Source organism: Olea europaea, chromosome 18 (genome assembly GCF_002742605.1).
Source record: "Olea europaea var. sylvestris chromosome 18, O_europaea_v1, whole genome shotgun sequence".
NCBI lineage: Eukaryota > Viridiplantae > Streptophyta > Magnoliopsida > Lamiales > Oleaceae > Olea > Olea europaea.
In genome coordinates this window covers 25,863,182-25,887,163 of record NC_036254.1, presented here as the reverse complement: position 1 = coordinate 25,887,163, position 23,982 = coordinate 25,863,182, and the positions used below count along the sequence as shown (strand labels likewise).

General features: G+C 34.4%; 4 protein-coding genes across 10 annotated transcripts; 2 read left to right on the top strand and 2 right to left on the bottom strand.

Annotated features, from left to right (window-relative positions):
* Positions 1-3,328: 3,328 nt before the first annotated feature.
* On the top strand, positions 3,329-4,812 carry LOC111366925. Its single transcript, XM_022987606.1, has 5 exons — positions 3,329-3,580; positions 3,659-4,128; positions 4,202-4,310; positions 4,391-4,721; positions 4,808-4,812. Exons 1-5 carry the CDS (start codon positions 3,485-3,487, stop codon positions 4,810-4,812), a joined length of 1,011 nt encoding a protein of 336 aa, XP_022843374.1. The 5' UTR covers positions 3,329-3,484.
* On the top strand, positions 4,280-5,690 carry LOC111367960 (polyvinylalcohol dehydrogenase-like). Its single transcript, XM_022989101.1, has 2 exons — positions 4,280-4,860; positions 4,934-5,690. The coding sequence occupies exons 1-2, from the start codon at positions 4,838-4,840 to the stop codon at positions 5,547-5,549; spliced, it is 639 nt and encodes a 212-aa protein (XP_022844869.1). The 5' UTR covers positions 4,280-4,837; the 3' UTR covers positions 5,550-5,690.
* A 150-nt stretch (positions 5,691-5,840) lies between these two features.
* LOC111367959 (protein IQ-DOMAIN 31-like) lies at positions 5,841-12,168 on the bottom strand. 6 transcript variants are annotated; one of them, XM_022989096.1, is made up of 8 exons: positions 12,062-12,168; positions 10,850-10,968; positions 9,803-9,926; positions 9,642-9,733; positions 8,504-8,707; positions 8,196-8,276; positions 6,572-7,580; positions 5,841-6,108 (listed from the first exon to the last, which is right to left on the bottom strand). In XM_022989096.1, exons 2-8 carry the CDS (start codon positions 10,922-10,924, stop codon positions 6,077-6,079), a joined length of 1,617 nt encoding a protein of 538 aa, XP_022844864.1. In that variant the 5' UTR covers positions 10,925-10,968; positions 12,062-12,168; the 3' UTR covers positions 5,841-6,076. The 6 variants fall into 6 exon arrangements, with proteins under 6 accessions (XP_022844864.1, XP_022844867.1, XP_022844863.1 ...); XM_022989099.1 differs by having other exon boundaries at positions 10,850-10,973; positions 12,062-12,161; XM_022989095.1 differs by lacking the exon at positions 12,062-12,168 and adding an exon at positions 11,646-12,027.
* A 718-nt stretch (positions 12,169-12,886) lies between these two features.
* Positions 12,887-18,601, bottom strand: LOC111367961 (ubiquitin-conjugating enzyme E2 2-like). 2 transcript variants are annotated; one of them, XM_022989103.1, is made up of 6 exons: positions 18,195-18,441; positions 18,056-18,081; positions 16,696-16,785; positions 14,971-15,059; positions 13,548-13,724; positions 12,887-13,295 (listed from the first exon to the last, which is right to left on the bottom strand). In XM_022989103.1, the coding sequence occupies exons 1-5, from the start codon at positions 18,317-18,319 to the stop codon at positions 13,596-13,598; spliced, it is 459 nt and encodes a 152-aa protein (XP_022844871.1). In that variant the 5' UTR covers positions 18,320-18,441; the 3' UTR covers positions 12,887-13,295; positions 13,548-13,595. The 2 variants fall into 2 exon arrangements, with proteins under 2 accessions (XP_022844871.1, XP_022844870.1); XM_022989102.1 differs by lacking the exon at positions 12,887-13,295 and adding an exon at positions 18,481-18,601 and having other exon boundaries at positions 13,316-13,724; positions 18,195-18,320.
* Positions 18,602-23,982: the final 5,381 nt, after the last annotated feature.

The following is a 23,982-nucleotide window of genomic DNA, read 5'->3' as shown; positions in this document are numbered from 1 at the left end:
TGTATTATTGTTGTTTTATAGGTTTATCGACATAGCGAAGGATACAAAGAAAGATTATTAAATTAAAGTTAGTGGCATGGATGGAAAAGAAGTTGTGATAGAGTGGCAAAATAGGCAAAGATGGGACGAATGGCACCAAAACGCAAGAAACCAAGAGCATCGCCGAGGTTCTCGGCGTGTGGGGCGCCGCAGAGCCCTGAATGTGGCACTGCGGCGCCCACACTCTAGTTCTCTCTTGGTTTCTTGCATTTTGGTGCCATTCATCCTACCTTTGCTTTACCTATTTTGCTCCTGTATCACAACTTCTTTTCCATCAATGTCACTCACTTCAATTTAATAATATTTCTTCGTATCCTTCACCATCTCGATGAACCTGTAAAACAACATTAATACACACATTAAAAACGTTCTATACTCGTGAAATCTAGCTTAAAATCAAGTTAAAATTGACTTAAACTCGTGAGTAAAACACAGTCGTCATATCTCAAAGGCCAAATCTACTGTCTCGATGTAGTTGTCTCATCCTTGTCCCACCAATCCATTTTTTACACCTCAACACATTATCCCTTAATAGAAAATGGGAATCTACTAAGGTGTAACGTGCTGAGGTATCAAAAATTGTGTTGACATCTTCTAATTTTCAATGAAAAGGTGATGTGTCAATATGTCAAAAATATACTAGTAGGACAATAACTTTGAGACAATAGATCTAGACTTGTTACGTTAGAAATTGTAACCTTTATGCATTGATGACAAAACTGGGAAAATACTATGATTAAATGAAAGTGGAGCCACCATATATCGTGGTTACTAGATTAAATTCATCAATAACTATTCAACTTTATATTTAATGTCACCATGATAACTCAATTTAATTTTGTTTCATCATGATTGTCCAACTTTATACTTATTGTTACTATGGCCACCCAATTCAATTTTATTTTACCATGATCATCCAATTTCATATAACGTTTCATCATGGTCACCCTTTAACTAATTTTGAAAGGGGTAAAATGATAATTTTGCATTATATATATAAAATAAATTTAAAAAAATAAAAATTAAAGTTTTTTTAAGTTTTAAAAATGTTTTTTAAATTACTTTTTATTTTATTTTTCTAAGTAACATATTTTTAAAAATAAGTTTATTTTATTTTAAAATATGTTTTTTTTAAATAAATTTTTATTTTATTTTATTTTTCTATGTAACTTTTTTTTCAAAAATAAGTTTTTATTTTATTTTAAAAATCTTTTTTTTAAATAAGTTCTTATTTTATTTAAATTTTTTAGAATAAATTTTTATTTTATTTTTAAGTAACTTTTTTTTTAACATATATTTTTATTTTGTTTTGTAAAATTTATTTTATATATATAATGCAAAATTAACATTGTAGCACTTTTAAAATTAGTGAAAAGAGAGAACTAAAGTTGCCATAATGAAATGTTATGTGAAATTTGGTCGTCATGGTGAAATGTTATATGCAGTTAGATGATCATGGTGAAATAAAATCAAATTGAATAATCATGGTGACACTAAGTTTAAAGTTGGGTGGTCACTGACCATTAGTGGATTTAAAAAAAAAAAGGTTGAACCCCAACCTTAAGGGTCCTCCACCGCTCCTGTCCTGGAGTATCGTGAGGGAGGTAAATCGCAGGTTATGCCTCCAAGGATACAAGGTGAAAGGTTGCTTGTACCCATTGGTGGATTTAAACTATGAGCAAAGGTTGTGTATGTTCAGGAAATGAATGTAAAGTAGGATTGGGAGCTACAATTCGATCCTTCACTCTAGAAACTTCACTCTATGCTTATTTTGTAGAATGATATTTTAATTTCTGTGTGCTTAAATCTAGTTATAAAGTATTAAGTGTGTCTTGTAAACTATTTTCTTGTCCAAATATAGTACTTCATAATTTACTGTAAATTTAGTTATATAAAGTATTAAGCGTGTCTTATAAGCTATTTCCTTGTCGAAATATAGTACTTCATAATCTACTGTCTCGAAATTGTTGTCTCATTGTTGTCCCACCAATACATTTTTTATTTTTTTTAACACCGCAACACATTATCTCTTCACAGAAAATGGGAATCTACTAAGGTGTCTGTGTTGACATCTTCTAATTTTCTATGAAAAGATGATGTGTCAATGTGTCAAAAATGGATATTTCTCCTTGCACAGGACCCTGTGCACAGGGTCCTGTGCAAATAGCACAGCCCGTCAAAAATATATTGGTAGGATGAAAACTTTGAGACAACAGATCCGGACTTGATACGTTAGAGCTTGTGACCTTAATGCTATTGATGCCCAAACTAGGAAAATACCATGGTTAGATGAAAGTGGAGCCACCATATATGGTGGTGTATCAGTGAGCAAATTCAGGGAATGGAGATAAAGTTGGATTGGGAGCAACAATTCCATCCTTCACTCCGGGAACTTCAATCTATGCCTATTTTGTAGAGTGATATTTTAATTTCCATGTGCTTAAATGTAGTCATAAAGAATTGAGCTTTTGTTGTAAGCTAGTTCCTAGTTGAAATACATTACTTCATACCCATATAAAATCCCCTTGTTTCAAGAAAAGAAATAGCCAAATAAAAGATCGAAACACTGAAGATAACAAATAACACTGGCCTCGAACGCAATTAAATAACAGGTTATTATCAAGGATTTTTCACCGTAAGTTGCAAGCTAAATCTTGAACTACTCTAGTAGGTAACTTTCTTGTTAAGTTAATTACATAAGAAATTCTCTCTAAAGCTTCTCTTAGGAGTATCCCTTTACTACTCTCGATATAAGGGCGCCTATGACCTAACTACAAGCTCCCTTGTGAGGGAAATCGTCGAGCAAGTCTTTGGAGTCTTTAGTCAAAAATCTCGTAAGTTATTCAAGTCTTGTGTATCTCAAGAAGTATGTACAAAGCCAATAGGCTGTTTTAGGACAATTATTTTTGCTAACAATTTTTTTGATCAAATAGCTGTCCAAGATTACAACTTTTCAACTTATAATTTATGGGTTGGGGACAACAATTTATTCAAGTTTCGGATCTCAGAACTTCAGTTTGACACAACAAAATAATATAATAGAAAACGTTATTGGACTTTGACACCCGTTTAATGCTGCACTCTTTCTGGTTGAATACATTGAATAGTAATTATTATGTTAATCTGTTTCTTAATCAAATAATCATTTGTTTGAGTAACAGGCATGTGGATATGGCTGTACTTAGAATTATTTGCGTATGGTCAACGTTGTCGAGTGAATTGTGTTGTTTTCTTTTAATCGTTGAGCTATTTTTGAGTAATTATTCGCATCTTATGTTAGTCGACGGTACTCGCACAATATCAACTTTCGATCCTAAGAAATGGAGGACAACTGTGTCATCTGACTTCGACTATGATTATAAAATTATATTAGTGATTTTTACTAAATAAATAGAGGACGACTTCCTACGTTGAAGACTAATTCATCTAACAAGGCTTCATTGCCATGGCATCCCACAATTCCCATAGCATTAGTATTTTCATTCATCTCTTCATTTTAGTTTGCCTTACCATGACCATCGCTGCTACCACTAGTCCAGATGTAAGTCTCTCTCTCTCTCTCTCTCTCTCTCTCTGTTTGCACACTGACTTGTGGTACATTTATGGCGATTGAGTCCAGTTGCATAAAAGGAGAGATCATTTGAATGTATACAACCGTAGATACGAAGGAGACGAGACGACGATTAGCCCTTCGACTCTTTCTAATCTACGTCTCAAATTGGAATCATATGCTGGTATAGATAGGGCAACAACCGTAATACCGGCAATATTCAATGGAACACTTTATTATCCAAGCTGGGATGGATATCTCTATGCAGTAAAAGTTTATGATGGTTCTGTTATTTGGAAAAAGAATCTGGAAGAACTTCTCTGCGGCCTTAAATCCGATACATTGAGGCACGTTCTTAATGCGAACAGGACAATATCTTTAGCAACTCCAACAGTTGTGGGTGATATCCTAATTGTTGGAACATATGGACCGGCTTTTGTTTTTGCCGTCGATCGAGGAACGGGCGATCTCATCTGGTCTACACAGGTTGACAGCCATCCTGCCAGTGTTATTTCGATGTCTGGGACATATTACAATGAGTAAGTTCAGATTCCCTTTTCCTTTTAGTCTGCTTTATAAACAGAAAGTGTAAATTAAGTTCATCCTTCGCAGAGCATTTTATGTTGGAACATCTTCGATCGAAGAAGGCTTAAATGTCAAGAATTGCTGCATCATTTTAGTTTGCCTTACCATGACCATCGCTGCTACCACTAGTCCAGATGTAAGTCTCTCTCTCTCTCTCTCTCTCTCTCTCTCTGTTTGCACACTGACTTGTGGTACATTTATGGCGATTGAGTCCAGTTGCATAAAAGGAGAGATCATTTGAATGTATACAACCGTAGATACGAAGGAGACGAGACGACGATTAGCCCTTCGACTCTTTCTAATCTACGTCTCAAATTGGAATCATATGCTGGTATAGATAGGGCAACAACCGTAATACCGGCAATATTCAATGGAACACTTTATTATCCAAGCTGGGATGGATATCTCTATGCAGTAAAAGTTTATGATGGTTCTGTTATTTGGAAAAAGAATCTGGAAGAACTTCTCTGCGGCCTTAAATCCGATACATTGAGGCACGTTCTTAATGCGAACAGGACAATATCTTTAGCAACTCCAACAGTTGTGGGTGATATCCTAATTGTTGGAACATATGGACCGGCTTTTGTTTTTGCCGTCGATCGAGGAACGGGCGATCTCATCTGGTCTACACAGGTTGACAGCCATCCTGCCAGTGTTATTTCGATGTCTGGGACATATTACAATGAGTAAGTTCAGATTCCCTTTTCCTTTTAGTCTGCTTTATAAACAGAAAGTGTAAATTAAGTTCATCCTTCGCAGAGCATTTTATGTTGGAACATCTTCGATCGAAGAAGGCTTAAATGTCAAGAATTGCTGCACATTTCAGGGTAGCTTTGCCAAATTAGATGCTTGTACAGGTAAGATTTTGTGGAAGACCATGATGTTGCCCGATAACCACGACAAGACCGGAGAATATGCAGGAGCCGCCTTGTGGGGGAGCAGCCCTCCAATTGATCCTCGAAGAAATCTTGTTTACATTGCCACTGGAAATCTATACTCAGCACCTCAACACATTTTAGAATGCCAAGAAAGACAGAACAATGAGACTTCACCTTGGAAATGTCCATGTGAATGCGTTAAGCCTGATGATTACTCAGACTCGCTATTAGCCCTTGATATGGACACTGGAAAGATCAAGTGGTGGAGACATGAGATTGGCGGTTATGAGGAGTATGTCCTTGCATGGATAAATTCTTTAAACCCCAAATGCCCAGCTAACGATTTTGGTGGGGAGCCAATGATGCAAGGTATACATGTTAATGGAACCATACAAGATACTGTTTTGGCAAGACAAAAAAATGGGCTTACTTGGATTCTGGATCGCAACAATGGGGAGATGGTCCGGTATATAGTCAATCAGTCCCCTGCCTTTTAAGCACGACCAAACATGCTGAAAATTTTCTATGTATCTTAGCTTTCACATTTCAGATATATAAAATCCCACATTGAGTAAAGAACAAAATTGACTTGTTTATATACTACTCTTGATGTACAACCCTTTATTACTGTAAAGAGTGCATCTTCCCTATTAGATCACGTGGCCAGCTATTACTAGTAGATATGAAAAGTGATGACAGATGAAACAGACTGTAATCTTCCAAAAGGTAAGGTACAACAAAAAGACAAAGCATGTCCAGCTTACAATGTTGATAAACGGGAAAACAAAGAATGAAGTGTAAAGCACACAAGTGACATTAGATTATTCAGAAGTGAACAGAATTCGAAAATTGACTATACATTACCTCATCAACCCACGACAACATACGAAGATTCATGGTAATAAACAAATATGATTTGCCAAGTTTATTATCATCTTTTACAGCAAGAGACCCTGCAAAAACTAAATAACACTGCAGCTACATGTTCACATGATATCTCCAAGATATTCCGAAGCAGTCACACTCATCTCCTCCACCCTGGTTGAAGCACCTTATCTGTCAACGATGCATAGAAAATGAGCGTCGGTCAGAATGCAGAAAATTCAAGTAGTAGAAAACTTAGTTTAAATCAACTAAATATCAGCTAATTTAGATACCTTTCAATAAAAAATTTCGAGTATAAATTAAATTGATATCTTCACCAATATTTTTGGAAAGGAAGTTATTGAGTTATTCCATTACTATCAAGCTAAACAGACACGGTGTAAAACAAAATGAATTGAAAAAAGACCAGACATATCATGTTTCATGAAATTGAAATTATCCACAATAATAGTCCCTTCTTGATGCAACTGCCCACCACAACAATAAATGGACGTGCATATAAACCTTTCTAGTACATCTATAACAAAAATGTCAATTGAACGGCAAATAAAAGTCGCTAAAAAGAAAGAGTTGACAAGTGAGAAATAAGTGCAATAGACAAAATTTAAGAAGATAATGAAAATCCTCCTCTTACCATCTCTAGAGGACACCAGTGATCTGCTTTTCTTGCTCCCTCCTTTGCCATTAGCTAGAACTGGCTTCTGCATCCGAGGTGACAATGAGCTCAATTTTCCATTTGTTGGGGCTGGTAGAGAATGACGACGCTCAAAACCATTTTCAGCCACATCATCAATCTTAGAAGATCCTTGAGCTCTGAGCTTTGCTTTTGCAGATTCAGTTGCCGCCATATAACTTGGTAAGCTTAGTGTGTTTTGGGAAGCATTCTCAGGATACTCCTGCTTTGCTGGAAGAGATTTCCTCCTCCCCATTTTCACCTTCTCTTTGCTATTATGTTCTTCCTTAGAGCTCAATTCCTCATAGACAGCTGGAAGTGTCTCCATATTACCACAAATATCCAAGGCATGCAGCTCAACTGCAGGATGATCATCATGTGTTGCATTAACTTGCTCGTCCGCTGTCAATGGATAAGGAGGAGCCTCTTTTAAAGCCGTTTTATCGACATTAACAACCATATCAACCAGCTTTGGAGGAGAATTAGTAATCTCCTGTTTAAAAACATTCGGAGCTGCAAAACTCGATACTTCTTTAGGACTCTGATGTTGATTCTCAGTTTCCTTTTCAGACGCCACTGCCATTGATGCAGAAACCTTTCTCAGATTGCGTTTGACCCTCTCAAGTTCATTCTGTGCCTGTTCTTGCACTGACTCTGTTCGATGACTTGTGATTTTCCTTGAGTTGTTTTTCAGCTTACCTTGCTCAAAAGAAGCTAAAGCACGATTGCCACCATTGTTGGCAGCAACAACCTTTCTGACACCCATTTTCAATTCTCCAGCTTCAGTCTCCACAGTAAGCATGCAAGACTGCTTTCGTTGAGGTTTTGCATCAGCCGTTTTCTTTGTCTGTGCGCATAATTCCCAGAAGTGGGAGAACGACCAACGCTCAAGCCAGTTCCAAGCTGAATTTGGTTCGGCCACATCATACTGAAGGCTCAAGGGCATGGCAGTCGGCAATGAGGCAAGAAGCTAGAACAAGCGGAAAAGAATGCCGTTAAATCCTAATACATTTGAGTTGAAAATTAATACAAAATCTGAATTTCTGTTATTTCAACACTTCCAAAAGTTGTAGAATCTGAATGAATTTGATGAGCATCATGCAAGATCACAGAAGGTAGATTTTGGATGCTTCAGAATTTTCCCCTTCTGTGTAAGCTGGCAGGGGGTTGATTAGGAGTAAGTTAAACTGTCAATAGTTTCAAGAAAGGATACTTCAGTTTTGCTTTTCTAGGCACAACTAACACAAATAGCTGGACTAAGGAAAGACAGCAATGAAAAATAATTCTGCAATTAGAATTGAACCAAACACACGTCTAAATGAAAAAATAAAATCAGCAATACATTAATCCACTTTGAAATAATTTGTCAAATAAATCATCACAGATTGGGATCTTCAGATGTTAGTTCCAAAGTGGAGCTCATTGATGTAATGAGTTTATGATAGCTAAAGTAAGTAAAATCTAGCCAGCCCTGACAGGTGATGAGAGAGGAAAAGGATAATATTTCGTTCTTTACATGACTGTACATTCATTGAAAATAAAGACACTTTTAGCTCTTCAAGTCAATAAAGAAAATGAAATATACCTTGCAGACAAATGCATTTGTCACTAACTTCTCTGACCCAAGAGATGACTCTTTTACAAATACATCCGCCTTTTTAGCATCCTGATGAAGTATAAAATCGAACACGTTTGCTAAGTGGCACAAAGACATCGCAATTTTGATAAACAAATCAAAGGGAAAAAGGAAATTTAATTCCAACAGACAATATAGCTTCTCTACTTGCCCAAATCCAATTTTCTGCTCAATCTACATACAAGTACTTGTAGCCCAAGGAGTAAAAAGAGAAAAAGTAAAACCAGATATTATGAGGTTATGTCACTCAAAGTTACCTGAAGCTCTCTGGCGGTGCCCTTTACCATCACTTTATGTCTAGGATCTGCAAGTCTGACCCTTTGTCCACGAGCCAAAGCCTGCAATTTCAAAATTGATTGCATGCAATGCAAAGTGGCAAGTGCCTGCCTCCTAACCAAATGTCCGCGAATAAGAGCCTGTAGCCTTATTAAACCCTTTAGTGCCCGAAAAGCCCGACGAGCCTGCAGATTTAGTTGATGACTAAATCAAAACATTAACCATATAAAGTAAACTTAGTATACATGGAATACCAGGCTCATTTACAAGCATGGAACTAAATTTGACCTAAAGCACCAAGGATCCAAAACAATCTCCCCTTCCATAGGTGATCTCACCCCATCACACCGAACTCTCCTCTAAGCATGAAGTTTTTTCTCTTAGCCAAATGAACACCCTTCGGACCAAAATCTCTTGAAGAAGAGCCTAAATCTCACAATGGGACTTAGGCCCCCAAGAACAGAATCTGGATCCAGCAAACTGAACCCAAAGCAAGGAGAATAGGAGGCCATGAAAAGTGGACTGAAGCAAATCAGTAGCGCACTAAACCCATGAAGACACAGCAGGACCAAACACCAAAAAGAGCAGGCACCAAATGCTTGCGGATAGACCCAGACCATAACAAGAAAACAATAACTACATGCATAGGCGATGTGATGAACCTTCCATCTCTCAGGGTTGCATACATGCAATGGTACTAATTCTTTTGTGCATTGTCAAATAGGAAAAGCGAATTATCGATATAGCAAGAAGACAGAGTGAAAAAATATATATACACATTGACTGAACTGACCGAACATCCGTACACATTCAAGGAGAACTTCTCTTAACATGAGGGGTGTGAATGCAGTTTCTCCATACCCATGGATAAAGATGTTAAGAAAAATTAATGAATGCGGAGAAAAAAAATTCTGATATTGCAGATTAAAAGTAATACAGTTTAGAAGTTAACAGTAGGTTCCATGTTTGACTAAACCATAATGTTTTATTAAAAAAGGACCAAATTATTCGTCCTCCCTGGGAGCAACGTGCTCAGAGACTTTTAGAGATACAGCATCATCTCTATCAAAAAATCATCATTATCAATTGAGTTAGAAATATCATTTACAAGAGCATTACCATGTAGCCCCGAAAGGCTGCTTGTGCTTTTGTGGCAGCTTGCTCTTGTCTTCTTATTTCAGCATCATCAGATGAATTTGGTCCCACAATACCTTGCAAACCCAAACTCTAATCAATATGCGCTAAAGCAGCAGTCTCACATGGAAAGTTGGCAGGTGTACCTTTATCATATTCGGGATTTTCTGCACCTCTATCTGTAGCCTGATATGGCAGATCTGAGACAAGAAGCGGATTCACGGTGAGATCTCCCGTTGGTGCAGCAGTCCTTTTCTCAGCAGTAAAATTCTTCACATGGAATAATAGCTTGGGTTAGCATCACATTATCGTGGACTAAAAATTTTAATTGCCAAAAAATACAATCGAAGAATCACAGAACTTTTATGGAAGTAAGGCCTTCACAAGTTCGAGAGGTGGGGAAGTAAATCGGTGAACTAATGAGAAGTGACATAATATAAACTTCAGCATGTTACAAAAGTCCCTTTATCCAACTCCACACTCTCCTAGTTACAAGAAACATCCCTACAAATTCAATGACCAAAAGAAACTGGGACTAGAAAAAACGGTCCTGTAACAGGAAAGACCGAAAACTGAGCTTTTCAGAAACCAGACGAAACCCCGGAATAATCTCGGAGATGAATTCTAGTATCACACTGTAACAGAAATACTGATGATCAAATGCATAATTTAGAACGGGTGAAATGTCTAGAAGAATTATAAACCATAAACAGCCCAAATAGAAAGAATGTAAATGAAGCAGCAGAATAAAAAAAACCAGGATATTGCACAAGAAAAAAGAAATTGAAGATAAACTAATATCTGTGCCAAACACAATGACGGGCCAGTGATATATCTCAATCATCGGATTTCAAGAGTCTCCTAATTGACATTTTAAATAATTATGAGGAATAGGATATCTGAACAATATAAACCACAATGAATTCCAGAATCACCTTCATAGTAGATTAATAATCTCAAAAAAGCACAAGTCAAAAGAGCCCCCAGTGTATCACAGAAAATTCAAGCAACATTTGTTTTACCATGACCAATAGGCATTGTACACCAAAAAATTAGAAAGGATCAACAAAAGATAGGGTTATTTGTAAAATAAGAGCTGATACCAGGCACAAGTTTTTTCTCGCAGCAATGGGGAAGAGAATCATGAAACTATACACAAATTAAAATAAAAGACTAGCCAAAAACATTCTTACTTTAGATAAACTAGACTTGGAAGACTTTTTTCCAAGTAGTACAGCCTTGATCCACCTTCCAGGAGATTTCCCCATCGCTACAGACCACCGCTAGAAACAGCCGTCTCTCAATTCAAACCCTGCACTATTTTCAAAAGGTTAAGCCTTAAAATACACAGTCGCAAACTGCAACTTTAGACTGTATTGTGTATTATAAAATCAAGCATATACAAGAGTAAAGGCAAAACAGTATAATTTGTAAGTCTGATTTTATTTGCCTGTCAAAAATCACTTTGTTTAGAAAAGACTACTAGATAACATAAACAAACAAAGTACAGAACTAAAGAGCAAAAAGGTGTAAAACACTCAAAAAATGTTCACAACTTATGATGCAATTTGGTTATCTTCTCCGACTTACATTACAATTAACTAATTTAATCATGCATAAGTATATAAGAAAAAGATGTGTTTTATGCATATCCCCAAGAAAATGATTTTTGGTGTCAGCATTTAGATTTAGAACTTCAAAGAAAATAATCTTAGTATGGTGATGATAAAACTAAAATAAAAACCTGAGAGAATAATAAAGTCCAATTTTCTAATATTACTATTTTGACAGACAATTATACTTCTCTAAAAACAGCACACGGAAAAATGAGTTCCATTTAATGCATTCACTACTTGAAAAAGTAAAAATTCACTACATTTTTACATGGAAAGAAATTAAAAAACATAATTATAATTATAACTGGCTAAAAATTAAGCAGTGCGAGTAAATTTTATTTCCAGTAAACTAGAAAAGCACGAACATAAGTACCCACACAAGATCAGCCTAAACCCATAAGAAATAGTAGAAGCCCAATGTATGTGCAATTGAAGAAAAACAAAACGAAACGAAACAAAAAACAAAAGAAGCGAGATTATGGGCAATGTGGCTTAGATCTGTAATTTCTACACCTGGTAAACAAGGTTCAAAGGTTCAATCCAAATTACGATCCCGTAGCAAAACAATTTTTCTAAAAGCACGCAAATTTCATAGAAGGGAAAATTTGGACGAATGAGTCACCAATTGGAAACCCAGTTATAGATAGAAATTCCAGTTGAAAGCTTGATTGAAATGGAAGTAAAAACATAAGGATGATAGATAGACATTTCAGTTGAAAGCTTGATTGAAATGGAAGTAAACATAAGGGTGATAGATAGAGAAAGCAAGTAAGCATCGGAGGCCCCTACCTTGAAGTACTTCGATGCACTCATGGTAAGGAATATGGGCCCCTTCACACTCTGGTTTCTGCGTTCTCTCTCTAATTGGAGAATGTGACATACCGAGATGGAGTTTGAGCCTCTTTCTTTGGCAAATAAAATATATATTTTTAAACAATATTTTGACATCATTTTAATTACATATTTTTTAATAAAATAATATTACACGTAAATTCAAAAAAAAAATTTATTTTTTAACCAAATATTTTCCATCAATACATTATTCAAAAATATATTTTTGTAAAAAAAATGGAGCTCAAACAATGGCTAAAATTAATTATTGATTTTGAATTGAACTCTCACTCAATTTTTAAATGAAACCAAACAAGGCCAACGGCTTAGTAAAGTTTGTTTGCTGATTTTGCGAAGTATTTGTGAATTTTGGACCAAAATGTACCACTTTTGTCTCTACTAGTTATGCATCAACTGGATCGTGAAATTTTTGAGTTGACGAGTCACTTTAAGTAACCAAATTTCCAAAAATTGTTAGGGAAACTATAATATCTGACCATCACACATTGACAATTGGTCCGTATTTACAAGATACTACTTCATTGCTCACAGGGTCAACAAATTAAGCCCGTATTCAACTTGATTAAACATAAAATAAATATATGACATGCATTTTGAATAAATTGTTACATTCTCTAATCATCGAATGGGACATGGAGTAAAAAGTTGGGATGGTAGTTGAAACATCAACTTCATGTCTTTGCACGCACAGTTACAATGTAATAAGTTAGACATCATTCATTCTTTTGTCCAATTGTCCCTTGATGGAACCACCCAAACCTATACAACAATCTCAATATATATATATAATCCAGCGTCGTTGACACAAATGCAACTTAATTAAACAGGGTCCAGGCTAAAATACTCATCAACCCATGATGCCAGCCTGGATGTTCACAACCACAATCTGTATTTTCACTGATATTCTTTTTACGAATGAAAAATGAGGGGAAAAAAAATATATCAGCACAGATGAATATATATAAACCCATAAGGAACTTGAACGAGGCAGGTCACGTAAAGCAGAAATAGTGGCGGCGTACATATGCACGCTTAACCATTAAAATTCTAAATATTCAAGCTCCCATTGTACAACAACCATCACAAAGAAGTATTGATGATCAACTCCTGCATTTCTTGCATCAGAAGGAAAAGAATTGAACACTGAACTTTAAGATTGTTCCATACCTACCTGGAGTAATGGCAAAAAAGTAAAATTCGATAAACTTTCATGCAATCAGATAGGAGGTATTATTATGTACATACAAGAGAACACATCACATAAGGATGAAGACACTTGGGAATCGCTGGGGACAAACACATGACATAATATTCTTAAAAATGTTTTTCCAACATCAGTCACTAATGTAGAAATGGTACTAAAAAGGCATTTTACTGAAACAGAGAGAATTCTACAAAGGAGAAAGGGCATTGTAACATCGACCTGAGCTCACAATTGCAATCTCTGGTTACGGAACCTTTGAGAGAACATTTAATCTGCCATCCAACTCTGCTCAACAATTTCACGCACTTTCCTATTGTATTCACGTTTGTTTTCGCTAAACATCCGTGCAGCTTCAGAATTGGCTGGTGAGTTAGGATTTGGATCGCAGAGCAGAGACTGCAATTATATATGTTAAAAAAAGAAAAAGTTAAACTTGAGCAAGGGACCAATGACCACTGGAGTTGCTAATATTAAAACACAGGCTCCTAAATTTTTTGTGTCAATATACAACTTCCGCTTGAAAGAGCAGCCGTGCAACCTAACAAGAGCATTCCTGTTTAGACTACATGTTTGAAAGGTTAAATTAGTTAGTTGAAGACTAAAAACTCGAAGTTGAAAGAAACAAGATTTGGCTAAGATACCATAAAAATAAAGAAAATTTGATACCCTCTCATTTCTTTGTTCTCCATCCAATTTATCAGTTCTTAATAATTTCTTTATATTTTCTAGCATGACGTCAATCTTTGACTATATGCAACAAATTTCAAGCAACTACTCTTCAGGCATCCACTGTTAACAGGGGAAAAATGAAAGATAAAAGGAAAATTGGATTAACAACATTGAAATATGCAGAAAAGTCCAATGACATTGTTTTTTTGTTAAAAACTTTAAACTAGTAAAACAAGAAGATAGCAAGTGATAACTGATAACTGATAAACAGCTTACTTTCATCTATATATCTCCCTATCACGTGTTTGTGCATGATGCAATCCCAAGAAACTTGGAAAGAAGAGTGTGAATATAAAGATGAAGAAAGTCAAAGGAATTGAATGGTCTTCTTGGTTTTCTTAAAAGGCCATTATCAGGTTCGTATTGGCAAGGGCAAGCTTACATTGTACTAATAAGCCCTCTTCATTGAGACAAATTTACACACATATGTGAGAACGAATTATACCGGTAGCAATGAAAACATGATCACAGCATACTTATATCAAGGATATAACAGATGAAGTACAGAATTGCATCTTTACATATTCTCCAATTACTTCCTGAGACCTACTCATTATTTTACGATAAATCAGACCTCTTCAAAGAATATTCTGGACTTTTGTTGTTTTTATTATTTTTTAGAATCACCATACATTTAATAGATGTTCTATTGTTATAGCCCCCGTTTGGCTCCCATTTTGTAGAAATGAAAATGGTTGGAATAATGTTTTTTAAAAAAATGAATAGTTGAAAAGAAAAAATTTCGATTTACGTGTCATATTATTTTATGGAAGATTGTATGGTTGAAAATGGGAGAGAGAAAAATAAAATATTATGGAATAAAAATTAATGGGGGCCAAATGGGTGCATAGACTTATAGTTGTGTTCAGATTAACAAGGAGAGAAAAAATAGAATTTTAAAACCCTGTCATACCTGGATAGAAGTAAGTATTGCAGCTACGTCATATATCGGACTCCATTGATTTTGTAGAATATCCAAGCAAATACTTCCATCAGCATAAACTGGTGGATAACAAAACAAAAACATGAGAGCACGACAAACATGACAATCCCTCCAAGCTATAGAAAATTCGATAAGGAGAAAAAGGCCATATACGATGACTAACTCAGTAGACCAAGGAAATTGATCCACTAGTAAATTAGCATAGTTTACAACCAAAGACATTAGTTATGGCAGGGTATCAGAATTCTAGAAGTTTCCATTCGTCATGTTTACAGAAGCATATATTTGGGTAACACTTATTCAATGTGAGACCTCTTAATTTTCTTTCCCTAATTGTTTACAAGACATTAAATCTGAGATGTAAACCAATGCTGAAGAAAATAATGCTAAATCCAATGGTATCCAAATAAAATTAAAAACTAAATCATACAAATAGTAGAATATAAAGTGGGTTTTGATATTAAACAACTTAAAAGGAAAAGACCATAGCCTACAGACGTGTTTGCATTTTCAACTTTCTTCTTTGTATGCTTCTCTATAATATCTGATTTTTTTTTTCTAAAAAAAAATAAATAATAATAATAATAATAATAATAATAATAATAATAAAATATAAAATAAAATCGTGCAATACTTTTTAATATCAAAAAAAGATATGAATGAACTTATCAATCACGATAGCCTCCAATATCACCAAAATAGATAAAAAGGAGTAAATGAAAAACACAAGTAACCACACAACCAGTCAATTATAGTACATTACTCAAGATTCTATCTCTAGGAAGATCCTAAGGTATGGAACTCGGATGATATGCTGGTGCAGTACTTTAGTAGTACAGGGATATTGAAAATGTTCACTACTATGTAATAGCTTTAAAAAAATAAGCACATAACTCTGATGTATAGGCCAGGATTTAAAAGGAGAGGGGGAAAAAAATTGAAATCTTGTTGAGGTAGATAAAATTTTAAACAAATCAAATGGAGAAGCCAAAAGGAGGAATATGACATGTATTCTTAGGAAAAATATATTAAAATCTATTCAACTAATAGAGTGAATATTTCCTTCAGAAACAAGGTATAGATTACTGGTAAAAGGGATATTAACTAAGGAAGTGTAATAAGATTGATATCCTGAAAAATTATTAAAAATTAGATGTTATAAGTATTAATTATCAGAGGATTGAAGCATAATACTTTTTATATCAATCTTCATATAACTTATGGTTTGAGATGTAAAACAAATAAAATATTCAGGATATACCCAAATGTCAAGTAAAATGACTTGGAGATGCATGTAAAACTCAGCAAATAATATTAATATAAATTTAAGGAAACCCATACATGGATATAACTAGCGGCATAAAGCCATTAGCTATCTATCTAACCTGTTTGGCTAGGAATAATGTATGAACATAAGATTCTCAATTCTTACAGTACATCAAGGATTACAGAGAAAAATATATACAGATACAAGCAGGATTAAGTTCTTGCTTTATTTTTGTTGACATCCAATGCTATTCTTCTTTGTTCTGAAATGCCTGGAGTTTACAAAGGTACGAATTAAGACATGAATTTTCAAAGGAAAGTAATTCTCTCCTTTTTTTTTATCTCGCTAGATCTACAGATCTGCACTGTTAGGATTGGCCATGTGATTCATGTGAATCATGAAAGCGAGTAAAACATTTAGTTACTTACTATTTGGATGAAACATTCTAGATATAAATCGCACTGTTGGTGGTTTATTTGGGTAATCTTCCATAAATTGAAGAGTCAACTTAAACGTCCCTGAAAGCAAAAAATAAAATTATAAAATAAAAAATATTGTAATTACAACAACACAAAAGAATTACACTTCGCCCTGTGATAAGATGGGGGCATGAGAAAATCATAGTATTCAGAAAACCAATCTTTTGAAGCAAATTCCATAAAAACTTTCCTGTCAACATCAAAAGGTCCAATGAATGAATTTCCGTATTAGTCTAGCTCATTTTTTAAGGCAATTCAGTAGAAAAATAACGTTGATGAAGGTGTGTAGGTAGCAGGTACACTATTTTGTGGTGTTGACTTTACCATTTCGTCCAAGAAGAGGATTTCCTCTACTTTTATGAACTATACAAGAATACTGTTTTTATCGTAAAGGAGATATTGGTTGTGTAGAAGGACAAAAATGGATTTGTATTCACTAGCATGAGGATTATGTAAGAAACAAAAGATTGTTGTGATTATGGTTTATAAATTAAAACATTCTGAATCCAATTACAAGCTCTTAATCTACACAACACTCTACCCTTGGAATGTTATGTGAACCAAATATGGAATGGACAGTCACATAACTAACTATAGCCTTGAACTAAGTAGCACAGACACGGACATAGGGACGCATGAATTTCTAAATTGTAAGACACAGACACGTCGATTTAAATTTTTTTAAATGCTAATTTATATATTATGTCTTTATTTATTATACTCTTTAATATAGAAAGAAGCACATGCCATGTCCACTTGCTCGAGGAATATAAGTCGATCTTTAGAAATTTTAAAAATATGTATATATAATATGATACAGTATTGGCTTGTCAGACGTGCATCACAGAGTGTCTACGTCCGGCACAACACAAGAAGCAGCCTTAGTAAGAGTGTGCATTATAGGTCTTGAATTAACATCTAACTATACAATACTGAGTTGGTGTAATGTATGTGGATGGGTCCAACATATTCATTTATAAGACTAACAGCAGTTATTTCATCACGTGGAAGTGAAACTAATGCAGAATCCAGTGAAAACCCTTTACTTCTATGTAGAGTTGCTGAAAAATCATGTCAATAACAGATGGATTGCATAGCTAGATCCATTAAATTGAGCGTCAATCGCAAGAGCATCAACAGTATCAACAAAAACGCAAATCTGCATAGCCAGAAACCTATCCCTAAATCCAATTCCTTAATTAACTCAGACACAAGGGATAGTTCACATGAAACATATAAAGAAAGCAATCATGATACAGCGTGAATGATCATAGAAATGTTTTAATATCGTGTGCAAGAATACTCTCACCTCCATCCCAAGGAGTATCATCTGGACTGCATTAAAAAAATAATAAATAATAAAAAATCCTGTAAAATCAAAACTTCAACCACCACCAATGGTACTTAAAAATTCCAGTAGTGTTAAACACTCTCAGGTTAGAACATACCCAAATATAACAGCATTCCAGAGCATAATATTATTATCACAAGGTGCGCCACTGATGCCAGCCGGAGGGTCCTGCTGCAACCGCTTGAAATCCCTCATCAATCGCTTCCTAGCCGGTGTCGACATCCTACCATACAACCTCTACTCACTAAACAATCTTCAAAACAAAATTAAACCGTAGATTCACAAACACTAGGCATACGAAGAGTCAATCAACTAGGGTTACATTTACATAATATACATATCACACACAAAAATATATATATCAGTAAGAGGGTATAATTTACCTATGAGTGAGTCCGGCAATTTACTTTCACGATTGGAGACAGAAACGTATATATATTTTTATTCATTTTTGTTTGTTGTCGGCCATTTATGTACGAATTTGAGATTTTGACTTCGAGTGAAGCATAAGCTGACGGTCATGTACGCAATTTTTTTTCCCCTACAATAAAGTTAGTTGTACAAACATAATTGACAATCTTGATTAACAGTGCTGTCAAAATTCGAGTTTTTGATATCAAAAATAATTTTTAAAATGAATGAAAATGATATTATGAAGTAGACTGTCAACAATGATTATACATATAGCACGATTTTCCCTTTTTTTTTTTTTTTTGGGCAAGTATGCATTTATATCGGAGCGGGGGCGCCTTTGACATCTAGGGGTCACGAACCAGAGCCGGACTTGATAGGAGGCCCAAGAGGCCTCCGCCTCAGGCCCATAATTTTAGGGGGCCCATTTTTTACTTTTTACCTTTTTTTTTTTAAACCCACTATATCCATGTGTTCAAAAGAAACGAATAAATACTTTAATAAGAAGAGAAGAAAGGAACACCGAAAAATTTATTTGTTGTTTTATTGTTGATTTAAGTTAACAAATTTAATTACGTAAATTTCTAATTTTTTATTTTATTTTTTTTAAAAAGGGATTGTTTGCTACAACTTAAGACCTAGGGCCCAAATTTCGAAGTTCGCCTCACGCCCCTCGAAGCACAGGTACGACCCTGTCACGAACCGACCATAGACCTCTGTTCAATAAGTAGAACGCATTAAATGTTTGTTCTCGGGTTAGATCTTTTCTATATCATACAACAAAGTACCCCAGACCTTTCGTATTGGGATTACGCTGCAATTATAGAACTGTAGCTTCACAGAAGGGTACCAGATTACTCACAATAGAGGTTAGGAAATTTTTTTGGCATTTTTTATTCATCGCTGGAGCCCACATGAGTCATCTAGTGCAATTCTGTTGACAAAAATTTCTGTACAAGTGACTTTTCCCTTCCTATTGTGGGGTCAAAAATTAAAATGCCATTTTTCTAAAACAAAATAATAGTAATAAAAATAAGTTAATACACTACTACAATTGTAGTCTACGCATCCTGATATTTTGAAAACGTCATATAATTATATTATTATCAATATTGTCAAATGAATTTTGCTACTTATATAGTTTTGTTTACCACCTTATTGACAAATGCGTAAACCAAGTTAAATGTACGAAGTAAATGAATTGAAATAAAATTCAAATTCAATCTAGAAAGTAAATGAAATTCAAATTTAATTCGAAAGTAATTTAAATTACATTCAATCTATAACGATCCTAAAATTTTTTACGTGCAAAAATAATAGACGTTAATGAAATAATTAAAAAAATTTAAAGGAAGACAAGTTAGATGCCTTTTTAAAGATGTACGTTTAACTATTTTCAATATCCGTTTGGATCATTCGATATAACTACGATATAGTTCTCGAAACAAGTTTCTAAGTGATGTAGGCGATCTGTAGATTCAGCTAGAGTACGATCGCCAACAAATTTTTAAAGTTAAAATATTATCGAAATTCTCGAAATACTAGTTTGTAATTGCATATTTTGACGCGCTCTAACTTTTGTTATGGTTGACCGTTTCACACACCATTCATAAGTGAAAAATTATTCCGTGAACACTTCAAAATTGTATTAATAATGCAATATTTCGACTTCGTTTGACATCCCGTATTGAGCGTCAAAGTAAGACGTGAAAGAAACGACAAAAAATAAAAATAAAAAATTGTGGGGGTCATTTGACCCCACATGATCCCATGTGGGTCCGCCCATGCATGTATACAAGTTAAATGAGTCCAGTCGACGAACAGGTAAATGGTTTGTATAGAAAAAAATTCAATTCAGCTCGTTTCATAACTCGTATTTAAATTGAGTCTAACCGGCTCAATGTGTAACATCCCGGCCGATATATATAGGTGGGAGTGGGATACAATTATTATCTAACATGAGAACATATGAAAATGGAATCTTCTTGACTAATTTGTATGATATTATTGAGAAAATTATGGCTCTCCTCCTAAATATTTTACATGGTGTAGTTATAGATCCTCAATATTTACAGGTGAGGCTCTAGACTCTCAATCATCTATGAACTTGGAGATTCATGTAATCAAATGTAGATGTTAAAATTGCAGGTTAATATAGAATTATCTGAAGATAAAGGTTAAATTGTTTGACTATTTTTATTCATTTTCAAGTCACATGAACATTTTGTGTTATTTTGATGCTCACATCAATGGTTTCGATCGCACGAAGATCCAAAATTACGAATTTAAATAGCTCGAGGACTTAGAACATACTTTTAATAATTGATTCATAACCATGCACGAAAGTTCGGGAATTTAATTTTTCATATTATTATTACTACCACTACTATTATTGAAACATCCAAGAAAGGTTAGTAGTATTTAGATTGTGATGATTTTGGTCACTCCAATTGGATCAAGTTTAGTAAAGCTTTCACAAGTAAACTTACTTAAAAATAAATAGTTAAGCTATAACCTAAATAGTTGCTTTTAGTAACTTATTAAACTACCGTAGTTGAAATTTAACGTGTTTCCATAGAGAGAAAAGTGACAAGGCCTTGTCATACCAATGGAACGGAGAGTGCACTTTGCGAAGCTTCTTTTAGATAAAGTTGGATTGTTAAGCTATGGAGCGGCGAAGCCGAATTCGATGCATGTAGAGTGTACTTGTATTGACATGCATACTCAAGTATAAACTCTATTGATGTCAAGGGTGGATTTATTTGCCACTTTTTCTTGGCGAGCTCTAATATGATCAAATTTATAAGCAAGTATCTTGACAAAATGAATTTCTCGTCATTCTATTTTAGCCGTGGTAATACATACATACATACATATATATGTATGTGTGTGTGTATGTATGTGTTAATGAAAGATCTTCGTATTTAATATATTATACGAGTATAGTATTGTTCTTTAAAACGTATATATTTGAAGGTAAAAACATGTGTTGACAGTAGAGATGTTAAATAGATCGAGCCGAGCCCATCGTTGGGCTCGGCCAACCATGCCATCCAACTTGCTCTTGCATATGGGGCGAGCCTAGCACGAGTTTGCTCGTTTTCAAAGTATAAGCTCGGCTTGCTTCACCAACTTGCCTTTGTTGAAATGAGCATATCCCTCTCACAAGCCAACTTAGCTTCTTTGCGAGGTTAGCCAGTAGTCAAAGGACTACTCGCTCCACTTTAACACTCCTAGTTGACAGCTTAAATTGTTTTTTTGCTTATATTTGAACAAAATAAAGTGTCACACACTTATTTACGAACACTTGTCTATCTTGAAATCTGAAAATTCAGTCTTTTATTTTTTTTAATACTGCATTATTTTCGTTAATGTTATAATCAGTCTCATATGATCATCTGAATGACTATGGATTCTTTGCTGTTCTTTAAGATGAATAAATTTATTTATATAAATATCGTCTCTAAATATATTTATTCATCAGCTTATTTATTCTAGCGGTTTGGCAAACAACTCCGCTGACTAATATGGATTACATTAAGGCCAACAAACGTGTGGAATTCGTAAAAAACTATTCTCATCGAATTGCATAACCAACTTGTTTGCCTGTCTTAAGAGTTTATATTATTTTAGTAAGAAGGGTTAATTAAGAATGAAATAATTCACATTTTAAAATATAAAAAACTCTTTATTACTCTTTTTCCAAAGTATGATTTATTTATTTATATGATATCCCTTTGACTTGATGTCCTAACTTCCGATACATTTGAAATTACAATATGAGACATAAACACACTCTCTTTCATTTTTATACGAGCAATAGAGCGTCGATGTGTGGAATTTAACTATATTGATATTATCTTGCAATAAAGAGGACATCAAAACTACAATTTCTTAATAGAGAGAAAAAAAATATATGTACGACTTCATAAACAAATTATAAATTCTTTGTCCCTAAAGTGAAACTTTATTCATGATACGTATTCGAGATTTAATTCTAAACATAATCTTTTGAGTGATTAATGGTTAGGTGATGAAATTATGCTAAATTTTTATTACATTGACACTTTGAGGCCACGTTGTACTATAATTTTTTGAGTTTAGGTAGGGATGTCGAAACTCGAGGCTCAAGTAGAATCATGTCGGGCATTTTTTTGGTACAAGCTGAGTTAAGCAAAAGTTAGACCAAAAATTCGAGGTTCGAGCCAAGTCAGCTCAAAAATTTATTATTATTATTATAGGCAGGGCGCAGCTGCCTATTACTGCACGTTTCCTTTATAAAGTTAGTGTGTGCCACCTATTTAAAGGCAGCTAATGCCTCATTTTTTTTTATTTTTTTTTTCTCTTCCCTTTAATGCAAGCCTACCTGTGGCTCGTCGGGCCGGCTCAAGCTCAATCCGACCCTCCAAAATGGGGCTTGGCTTGAGCCAACGAACCAAATTGTCATTCCTAAATTTAGGTCAAATATATTAGATGGGTGATTGAAAAAGTTATTAGATATGAGATTTGCTTGAGCATAATTTTGTGAAATTGACAAGGGAAATATTATTTTTTGGGAAAACATACAAACAAAAAGAAGATTTATTTCTACGGAAATTTAAAAAGAAAAACTTAAATGAGACGATAATAACAAATGATATCCTAACTTACTTGTTAAGCAAAACAAATAATTCAACTCCTTGGAAATATTATTGGTATTCGACTTCGACAGTTCAACTTAATAAATAAATCGATTTAAATGCTTCTTAAAAAAATATTGTCGGGAAGACCGGTACTTGTAATTTCACCTAATTTTGTGGATAATCTAAATTCTAAAGAACGGAATTTCAAGATTCAAAGTTGAATATGTCTATCTGACTATGAAACTATCATATTACATATATTTATCATTTTTGACATTGTGCCACGTGATGACACATGATTGGACTTTTAAAAAAAAAAAAACTCACTTTTCTGTAACACTTTTTAAATTCCATTGGAACGTACACCAAGATGTCAATCATAAAATGTACACCTATCATTATTCTCGTCACAAAATAGGCCTATAAACTTGAATGTGTGGAGTCAGAATTACAAGTCATGACCATGGAATGTGACCCAGTATCTTAGTCGAGTCTATAGACAACCCGAGTTTAATAACTATATTCTCATATCAAGACTATGAACATAGTTTAATAATTTAAAGGCTTTTGGGGCTCGTTTGACAAACTTTTGCTTTTGTCTCTTGTAAAAGAGAAGCTTGAGAAAGCTACCCCTCAATTATCCTAGGCTAACTTTCACCAAAAGCTCTTCTAGACAAACAAAGCAATTATTTTAAAAAATTATTCAAACAGGTTCAAAAGTTACTCTTGAGAACTTCTTAATCTCAAGAGTGACTTTTGATTTTTCAAAAACCAAACGGACCTTAAAGTGCTTGCTCAAAACCATATAGTTTTTTTTGTCAGGGGAATTATCAAACACAAGTAAAAAGAGAC